Genomic DNA, 10,893 nt, shown 5'->3' on the forward strand with positions numbered 1-10,893 from the left:
AAATTAGGCGCAGACCCAAACGAAATAATATTCTCATTGTCAGACCCAAAATTAATTATTAGTTCTGTGACACCCATAATTATATGACATTTTGAAAAATGTCCATAACGGGTTATGCATCAAGGGTATAATTGGCAATGCAACTTGGATACAAAATATCTTAAAAACCGCGCCTTGGAATTTTACAAATTTTATATCGTTAGAAATCTTTTTAAGAGAGCTAAACAACGAGTACAAACAACAATATCAAAATTTTTTTTCACGAAAAAGTCGGAGGTGATCATCATTTTATGGGAAAATTTCGAAAACTGACTTCATATTCATTATGCAGCCTCCAAAAAAGATGCATAACACAATATGCATACACCACAAAAGATGCATAACACGTTACAAAACTATATATTTGTTCATGCATCTATTATTTTGGTTTATGCAGCCATTAAAATGTTGTATATGCCTGAATCCAACAGAAAAAACAGACGCATAACGAGTTATGCAACTATTTTCTCAATTGCATAACAAGTTATGCACCTATAAAAGGTTATGTGGTCATTGTTTTGGTTGATTTTAGTGCATACAAATAAAATTTATGCATAATGCATTATGCAGCCATATTTTTGGATGCATAACAGGTTATGCATCCATTTCCACGACTGCATAAAATGTTATGCAGATATTATTATAGGTGCATGACAAGTTATGCAGTCTTTGTTTTTGTTGGTCTTAATAGTGACAAAAAAGTTGTTGCACAACGTGTTATGCAACCGTTTTCTGGACTGCATAACAAGTTATGCAGCAAATTTTGTAGATGCATAATAGGTTATGCATCCATTTTCACGACTGCATAACATGTGACGCAGATGTTTTCTCGACTGCATGACAGGTTATGCAGTCATAACAGCAACAACATCATCTTTCTTGTTTCAATATCTCCCGTACAAACCAAAACAACAAAAACACCCAATTTCAGTTCATTGTTGTTGAACTTCCGGCAACAATCCGTACGAAAGCACAATTTCGTACGGATACCAAACATAAATTACTACTATAATCTTAAGAAACTCCTTAGAAATGACAAACACACATATTAGAAACATTAGGAATTTACTAAGCTTTTATGCGCTCCTAAAGAATGCTTTTGCTTCAAAACACCAACCAGATCATCTGCATAAAAGTAAGGGATCAGGATAGGTTGGCATCACTGCAGTCGAAAAAATGTGAACAACAAATTATACTTCCCAACAAATATAGAATGATGCATCAACATATCATAATGAGACCAATAAGAAACAAACCTAACTAATGCAAAAACATGTAATAAAGCTACTAATTCGACTGATATATTAGACATAGGTGAGGATAATTCGACTGTTCGAAGATTCACTATCAATCCTTTGCGGGTTCCCTTTTTCAAAGGATAGAAACCTTTTCCACGCCATGCATTGCTTCTCTTCCTGGTCAGATCCAGTTGGAGGTACGACAAGCATACTCCAATCAATGTCATCAACCAATTTCTTTGGCACTATATAAACGACCTTGACACTGTTGGTATTCAGACACTTGACCTTTTGTTAATGCACGACTAATGACTCCTGGAAAAGTTCAATTTCCGGATACGTACCACCTTATTTGAAGTTCACGGAAATTAAGAACTGAAAAAACTGGACAAGTTTCATGCGAGAAAGATCTTAAACATAGAAACACACAATTTCATTCTTTAGGAGCGTACCAATACCAAACATCATCATCTTTCCTGTTTTTCTAATTCTTGACAAACCCATGATTTCTTCTCGATTGCAACACAGATTCAGATTAGAATCGAAACCCTTGTTCATCTCCTACCCTAACCTTCAACTTCCCTAACTAATTCCTTGCTTCTGGAAATTCTTCTCCTGCTCTTATGCAACCTTAACCATCACAGAAACCCATTAATTCATCATCTCAATCTTCATAGCAGCAACGAACTCAAAACCCCCATCGATCTCATAGCATATTCATTACCAACAACAACAAATATTCTCTTCAATCATCACCAGATTCGGCAGCAGCTTCAAATATCTTTCTGCAACAACACAGAGGTAACTCCATCGACCTCAAATAATCGTTCTTCTCGATCAGATTCAGGTGTTGATGGAGATTTACAGTTGGGAAGAAGAAGAAAACGAATTGAAGAAGTAGTTTTTCCTTTATAAAAGAGAAAAACGGAATTTTTTAAACTATGGGTTTTAGAATAATTTTCTTTGTGAAAATGGGGGCGTGCATGAAGTTTTGCACCCGTGGGTTTCTCAGTGGAAAAATCTGTGAAAATGGGTCTCACAATAATTTTCATTTATTCAAGTTATTTCCTTGTTTTAAACTATTTTGGACCTCCCGTTAAACAAAAAATCTGGATGGACCATAGGAAAACTAATTATATAGGCCTATAGGCTTTGGAGTCTTGAACCAAACAAGAAATTTCCCTTTTGAAAAACGGGTTTCATCTTCCGGTTCTTTCCTATACCCGGCCCATCACTGATTCACCTCACTTTATAAACCACACAAGAAAACCACTCGACAAGAGAAAGAAAGAAAGACTGAAAGACTACACTCTGCAAATTTCTAGGGTTAGGGTTTTACAAAAGTCTCTGAAAGAACCTTAACAATCAAGAAGAATGGATTCATCATCAGCAGCAATAGCACAACAAACATGGGAACTCGAAAACAACATAGTAAGCATGGAATCCCCATCGCAACAACCATCTTCCTCATCAACAGCACAAGCACAAGCAGCTGCGATTGATACCGATTCAATCTATTACTATGATGAATCAACACAAACAAAATCACAACAAGATAAACCATGGGTTAATGATCCACATTATTTCAAACGTGTTAAAATCTCAGCTTTAGCTTTACTGAAGATGGTTGTTCATGCAAGATCAGGCGGTACTATTGAGATCATGGGGCTGATGCAAGGTAAAACTGAAGGTGATTCTATCATTGTTATGGACGCTTTTGCTCTGCCTGTTGAAGGTACTGAAACTAGGGTTAATGCTCAAGCCGATGCTTATGAATATATGGTTGATTATTCTCAAACCAATCGTCAGGTAATAGTTGCAATTATTTCAAGTTCCCCTTTCTTTGTAATTATAAGAAAACCCTAATTTTTTGAAAACCCCCAATTTTGAGGAACCTTATTTCCAGGACCCTAAATTTTGTTGTTTGTGTAGGCGGGAAGACTGGAGAATGTGGTAGGGTGGTACCACTCGCATCCTGGTTATGGGTGTTGGTTATCTGGTATTGATGTATCGACTCAGATGCTTAACCAGCAATTTCAGGAGCCATTCTTGGCAGTTGTTATTGATCCAACAAGGACTGTATCAGCTGGGAAAGTTGAAATCGGTGCTTTTCGTACATATCCTCAGGGATATAAACCACCAGATGAGCCTGTTTCTGAGTATCAGACTATCCCATTGAATAAGATTGAAGATTTTGGTGTACACTGCAAACAGGTAACAGCTTCACATATATCCCCATTGTTATATTCGGTTCTTAACTTTTAGTAAGTGTTGTTAGTATGAATATTTCTCTGGGTCACTTTGTATGGGTCTAATATGCTAGTGTTTATTTTGACGCAGTATTATTCATTGGATGTGACATATTTCAAGTCCTCACTTGATTCCCACCTGTTGGATTTGCTATGGAATAAGTATTGGGTGAATACACTTTCTTCATCTCCACTTCTGGGGAACAGAGACTATGTTGCTGGGCAGATATCAGACCTTGGTGAGTTTTAATTTTAACCTATTGATTCCTAGCCATATTGAGTATTGATCTCTCTTTGACATGTTCTTTATTAAATCGCTGGAATTTTATTTTGATATTTGTCAATCTCAATGTGCAGCTGAGAAGTTGGAGCAAGCAGAAACTCAGTTGCATTCACGTATGGGTTCGTTTCTTATGCCCCAGCATAGAAAGAAAGAGGTAAGTGTTAGTTTTTCATAACTTCTGTGGAAGGATGGTGTTGTCTAACGTTATTAATGCATATATGTTCTTTATTTGTCGCTATTCAGCATTCATCTGAAAACGTTTCAGTAGTGCCTTGCTTGTTTGAGATTTATTTAACTGAGTTAGTTTATATGAATATCAAAGTTAGTTTACACTTTGATACTTTGTTGTTTCTTGGACTAACACTCATTTGTTGTACTATACTGGATTCTGTTAAACCAATTGTATCATCTATAGGCTCACATAGTCACATGTGCTCCTTAGTGTTTGTTTCTGAAACTTCATCAGCTTGTGGATGTGGATTTTGTTGCATCTCGGACCTCTGGCGTTACAGTCTTAGGGACGTTATATTGGTCTAGTATACTGTGTCTTTTACATTCAGTTCTGTTAAGTAGAAAAATAAACCTGTCTGTCAATGGTATAACTTGGATATAATTTATATTCATTTTAGCACAGTTAAGTAGAAACCGGACATGTCCAAAGTTGAAAGATAATTAGGAGGGTTATCTTTGTTTTTACATTTATTAGTATTGACCAGGCACGTCTATATGGTCTACATCGGAAGGCTGGGTCATGTATTTATCTGTCCTTGAGGTTGGTTGTGTAATTTAAATGTGCAATAGGTGTTTCCATTTAATGCAAGATAGGATGTTCCATTGATAAATTTGCACAATCATCTGTTGACCGGCTTCTAGGGTTGTTGGTATATTAGTTGTTGCTATGTGGATTTAAGAACCCAGTGCGAATGTTCTTTGAGTTGACTTGGGCAATGCGCTGGAGTCACTTAATTTCGATAAGAATCGTTTTAATCGTTACTCCAAGCAGTCAATCCTCTTTTTTTGCAGAAGACATTATTATGGAAGCTTTGCTTCCATGTTCGCGCTCTTGCCCATATTCTCCTTGTCATTTTATTTGTTTTTAACCTTTGTTTTCTGGAAACCTTATTATTTCTTATTTCTCCCACTTGTATGATAGCTGGCCAACTTGCCTTCTTATATGTTAGGGGCTCAAAGTTGAAAAATGAAAAATGTCAATGCAGTACGAAAAATATTCAATCCAGATATTTTAAGATAGTGGGGGAAACCAAACCTTATTCTGTAGTCTATATGAGCATTTCTGCTGGAATGTCTACATGCATTTCTACTGGGGCTTTATTCTCTTGATTGTACCACTGTATAGCCATCTTACTTTTTTACATGGGAAGCTAATAATATGGATTCTATTTGTATGCTTACAATTTGATGTCCATGGAGGTTTAAATTGGCAAATCATCTTCTTGTTTCCTTCATACTACCTTAAATTTACATTCTAACCTCTTACTGGCATTGCTTTTATTTGTGTCAACAGCCAGAAGATTCTCAACTTTCAAAAATAACTCGTGATAGCTCAAAGATAACTGTTGAGCAGGTGCATGGTCTCATGTCTCAGGTAAACTTTTCTTCTCAAGTCTTCTCAAGTATTGAGGTTCTCCATGTGTTTCAAACTTTATTATACTGACTTGTTTTGCTACTGAATGTTTTTTCCTTGTCACAGGTTATCAAGGACATCCTTTTCAATTCCGTCCATCCCAACAAGGGCTTTGCAACTGTTACAGAACCATCAGGCCCTGAACCGATGGTTGAAACCTAATGACCCCTATAATATAATGGAGGCAGATGGAAAAGCTACTTCAGTGAACTCAGGTCTTTTATGTTCTCTTCACCTGCAGTCCTTTTAAGCAACACTGCCTGTCGATGCAAAAACCCTCTGCGGCTATGGGATCACTCTGTTTTTTTATCTTCTTTTTTTGGAAAGTAATTAATTGGATCGAGGTGGAAAATGTCTTGTGCTATTGACATTTAGTTTCTTTTTGTCAAGGCTAATGATACTAAAAGCTGTGCACATATTTTACTTTCTTTAAAGTAGCAAAACACAATAGACTCCGAGTCTGGAGGTAAGCTAACAACTTTACAGTATATAGTTGAACGAAATTCCACTTGACTTCTCATCCAACTGAACTGCTGCAAGGGCGCCTGGCGCATGCACCCAAAGAAAAAGAGAAGAAAAAAGAACCTGTTGGTCAGAATTTAAGACAGTGAAATGGTGAATGAGTTATGTCACCTTGCCGATTATGTCACCTTGCCGATTTCACTGGACTTCGCATCGCCACGCCATTGGTATGCGAAGAGTTATAGGTCAAGCCCTAGCACACAGGAAACAGATAGTCTCCAGCAAACAGTGACTCTGTCTGCCGATTTTCGTCATCCACGTTCATATAGCACAACAACACTAACTCCCCACTGCAAAAATATTGTTGTTACACGTGCGATGCTCGAAAGAGCCAAAAACCCTAGTTTAGTAGTAGATGAAGAAGAATTCACATGCCTGTAGGTCCCTCATCTTCCTTTAATTCTTTTTGGATTCTTCTCTTCTTTCCTTGATTTTTCTTCTCTTGCATGCCATACGTGCATGGATATCAATTTTTTTTTTCCCTTTCATCCCTCAACTTGAGCATTTCATGTGCTTTGAAAATGGCACACCATGTGTTCTCCTAATTTTTAATATATTTCTTCATTTTCTCCCCTCAGTTTTTGAAAACGATAAAAGCTTTGAGATCTTATAGTTTTCCTAATGAAACTGTAATTCTAGATCTTCCTCTTATGCCATCTGCAGCCCAGCATCATTATTATGTCAGAAACCAACAAGCTTAACAAATGCACCACGAAGAACTCATATAAACTACGTCAGCCGTCAGCGTCACCATGTGCACGATCTAGGAAAGGAAAAACGTCAACTAGTCAGTGCAGTTGTGTTTGATTGTGATAAACGGTTATGCTGCAACATATTCCGCAATATCATACACTTCGAAGTGGCAGGAAAGCTATTCCATGGAAGTAGAAACATTTTTTTTTAATGGTTTTATGTAAGGAAGTAGAAACACATCCGGATAACAAACCATCTACTTTCTTTGAAACAAAGCCCGTTGAACCACCACTTCATTTATAAGTGAAGGACTATAGATTAGTTTTTCGGGAACATTATAGATCCTTTTGAAGTTGCAGGAAAATAAAATGATAAAAATATTTTGTTTGGTTGCTAATAAAATTCCATAGAAATGGGAACCGTTTAACTAAAACGCATCAAAATTCGCTCACAGATTCTGCAGAACAAGACTCATCGTTAGAGGATGTTTTTCCGCAATACGCATCGATGAAAATTTGTTTTGTAAAACCAAACTAACATAGAATTTGGTAACCTCAGTCGGTTTTCTTGCTAGCAAAGAATTATATAAAGATGGGTTTTCTTGCTAGCAAAGAATTATACAAAGATGAGTAACACTTTGCATGGATAAAGCATTATTGCATCACACAATTATCATACCTCATTGTGTTGCAAAAGATACCTCAAAAGAGTTTGTGGTAACAAATTAAAGTGTCCATTTGTGATAATTAAGGTTTTCAGACTGACAATATTTTTGAAAACCAAACCCAAATTAGCAAGTTGCTGATGTTTTCATTTCCTTTAAAGCAACTCAATCTTATGTCATTAAATTTAGGACCCCACCATGGACCCACAGCCCACAATTGTGAACTCCCCAGAATCCAAGTTAGGGTAGTCTTTGTTATTTAAAATACGGTCCGCGGGTTATAACCCCAAAGGGGATATAACCCACCTACAAAAGATACAAAAACCCCAAATATCATAAATTGTCTAAACTACCCTCCCCTAATTCAACCCAAAAGAAACCGAGAAAGAAAACGACTCACTAATTTATTACTTTACAACCTGCGTAACAGACAAAATTTCTTAAAACCTACGCTCCTGTATTCGTTCAAAATCAATCTTTATTCGTTCAAAAATCAATCCGCTCCTGTATTCGTTCAAAATCAATCTGCTCATCCCTAAGCCAAAATCGTTCAAAATCAATCTGTATTCGTCATCATCTTCTCGATTTTACCTTCTTCTCTTATTCTATGGTTGCGTACTTCAACCACTGCTACAAAATCTGACCTAATTTTTCAACCACAAATGGTGAAGAAACAAAATCAACAGGCAAAAAAGAAAGATGAAAAGCTAAAGAAAATAGCGAAACCATCTCCTAAAGGTAAGAAATCGAATTTGCTTTCAAGTTGATTTCGAGTTTGAATTCAAAAGATTATTAGGTTTCATTTGATTTATGGGTTGGTTTTCTGTTTGCTTTTAGGTTTCATTTCTTAGGTTAGGTTCTATTTTCATTTGGTTACATCGTTTCTTTGGTTTAGGTTTAGGTTTCAGTTTGTTTGATGTAACCAAATGAAAACAGATTTCAATTGTTTGTATATTTGATGCAACCAGATATTTTTTTTTTCTATTTGATGAAACCATATTTCATTTGTTGTTTATTTGATGAAACCAAAGTATAATCTGTTTTTTTTTTATGAAACCATTCTGGGTTTCATCATTTTACAACCAATTGGTAAATTGGTTCCACCAATTGTTAATCTGTTACATCATAATAATATGGTCTTTTTGATGAAACCATTTTTGGTTTCATCACTTTTCATTTGTTAGGTTTAGGTCTGCAAGAATGATGTAACAGATTTGCGATGAAACCAGATATCATTTTCTGTTTCTTAATGAAACCCAAAATTGGTTTCATCATTTTTAGTTATTGGTTTGCTTCTAGAGTTGTTATTGGCTGTTGATTTGAATTCAAACTGTGGAGATTGGCGCTATGTTACGTAATCTTATGGTTTCATACAAGTTTCAATTATGCTTATGGTTTTATCACTTTGTTCGTGCTTATGGTTTCATCATTACAAGTTTATGTCTTATGGTTTCATCATTATTATTTATTATTCTCTTATGGTTTAATTTTGGTTTCACAATAGGTAAAAAAGGAGATAAGGAACCATACAGGTGCTCATTGCATCATTTGTGCGATCTAGCAGTGAAATTAAGGCGTTGATAAAAAACAAGCAACTGCATTTGAAAGCTCTTAAATCATGTCCTTTCTGGCGTTTCTTTGAGCCGTTCTATGATGGCGTAATGAACAAAGATGAGCTCATCAAAAAGACAAAAGCAGTAATAATTTTTTTAAGTACAATTGAAAACAGACTTGATGGTAAGCTCCCGTATTGTTTCAAATTAGCAAGATCAAGGAAAATGACTTTGCGGACAATTCCAGAACATTTTGCTGTGACTTTTGGTTTCCAAATGGTGAATTATGTAGAAGCAGACGACATTGATGAAGATCTGGTTAAAAAGGTTAACGTCTTTGTGGCTAATTATTTTGCTGGAAATAAAAAGACGAAAAAAACCGATATTGAAAAGCGTATGCTGGAAGCCGCAAATGATGAAACCAGAGCGGATGACTTTGTCAAGTTTTTCGTAATGTTTCTGTTGGTTTCAGTATTTGTCCCTAAAAAATGTGGGCAGACTCTCGCAGCAAAGTACTTGTATATGGTGTTTGATATGAACAAGGTGTGCTGGCCGGAAGTCTTCCATGACTATGTACTTGATTCGATAATGACAAACAGAACAGACGTAGAAAATGTTGTTGGTTGTGTAATATACCCTCTGGTAAGTTAAGATTTGTTCTTTTTTTTCATAAGTTCAGTATTTTTTTTCAATAATGGTTGTTTAATATTAAGCGACTTGTTTTTGATGATTAATTTGAATATTGGTTGTTTTTTTTTTTTTTTTGCAGTATTGGTTGGCAGAGATGACAAAGATCGCACAAAGAAAGCATGGGCTAGACAAGTATCCGAGGTTTGCTAGATGGAACCTTAGCAACATCTGTCAACAAGTATTGTCTAACTTTGAGAATCTTGAAGAAAAAACAGAACTTTGGTCTAAGGTAAATATTTACTTAGAAGATTTACTTTTCTGATGGAACCAATTTTGGTTTCATCAAAAATTCTAGCTGAATTTTTGTTTCTTAGATAACTTCGAGGGTTTTATTTGATATTTTTGTTAGACAATATTCGAAATCTTCGAAGGTTTTATTAGATTATTGCTATGAGTTCTTACCATTACTTGTTACCATTAAAAATTCTTTTCTTGGTATGTCGTCTGTTTTATTTTAAACGAATTTTGGTAAATATTTTCTTGTTCAGATTTACTTTTTTGATGAAACCAGTTTTGGATTTATCAAATTTTTTAGCTGAAACCAATTTTTCTTGTGTACTGCAGGAGAATATTGGTCACCGAAAGGGATCATTCTTGCTTCAGTATGACGAATCAGAAATGCGCTTGGCTGATCCCGTAGATGAAGTGGAAATTGTTGTGCCAGATGAAGAAAATGAAGTGCCGGTTAAAGTGCAAGATGAAGAAAATGTTGGTGCTAGCAGTGAAGCTAACTCCTTCAAAGCCAAATACCAATTTGCACGAGCATTGATTGAAAAGCTTAGGACCAATACTACATGTTCTTTCTAAAGAAGAAGAATCACTGCTGGCAAAATATGATGCCGAGGACAGGGAACAACAACTGGTACAAAGATAGATTTGATTTTTCTTAGTAACAATTGAATTACTCGCATATATTACAATTTTCTTATACATTTCATTTTTTTGATGAAACCAGATTTGGTTCCATCATTCTTTTGATGGAACCAGATTTGGTTTCATCATTTCAAGTTAATGTTTGTTTGATGAATTGGCCAGTTCTTTTTATTCTTTCAGAAGTTTTTGATTTTTACAGCATTAGGTTTTGACACAGGAAGATGAAAAATAAAATAACTTAGGTATCTTAATATGCAGGTTGATAACAAGGGATGTTAACATGATAAATGAACAAGAATCTGAACAAGAGCAGGTCATATCTTCTTCGTCGAAGACAGTCACCGATGATGAACAAGAAGGAGATGGTACTGAGTTGACTCCAAATAATATCGAGGATATCAAGGTGGCAGAGCGGGTTGAATCTGAAATGGAGAAAGCTACTTC

The 10,893-nt window shown here is 35.7% G+C and overlaps 1 protein-coding gene across 1 annotated transcript; it reads left to right on the top strand.

Moving 5' to 3' along the window:
* The first annotated feature begins 2,561 nt into the window (after positions 1–2,561).
* LOC113299266 (COP9 signalosome complex subunit 5b-like) lies at positions 2,562–5,942 on the top strand. Its single transcript, XM_026548258.1, has 6 exons — positions 2,562–3,086; positions 3,210–3,491; positions 3,618–3,765; positions 3,884–3,963; positions 5,335–5,415; positions 5,521–5,942. The coding sequence occupies exons 1-6, from the start codon at positions 2,652–2,654 to the stop codon at positions 5,614–5,616; spliced, it is 1,122 nt and encodes a 373-aa protein (XP_026404043.1). The 5' UTR covers positions 2,562–2,651; the 3' UTR covers positions 5,617–5,942.
* The last annotated feature ends 4,951 nt before the right edge of the window (positions 5,943–10,893 follow it).

Source organism: Papaver somniferum, chromosome 7 (assembly GCF_003573695.1).
Source record: "Papaver somniferum cultivar HN1 chromosome 7, ASM357369v1, whole genome shotgun sequence".
In the NCBI taxonomy this organism is placed as follows: Eukaryota; Viridiplantae; Streptophyta; class Magnoliopsida; order Ranunculales; family Papaveraceae; genus Papaver; species Papaver somniferum.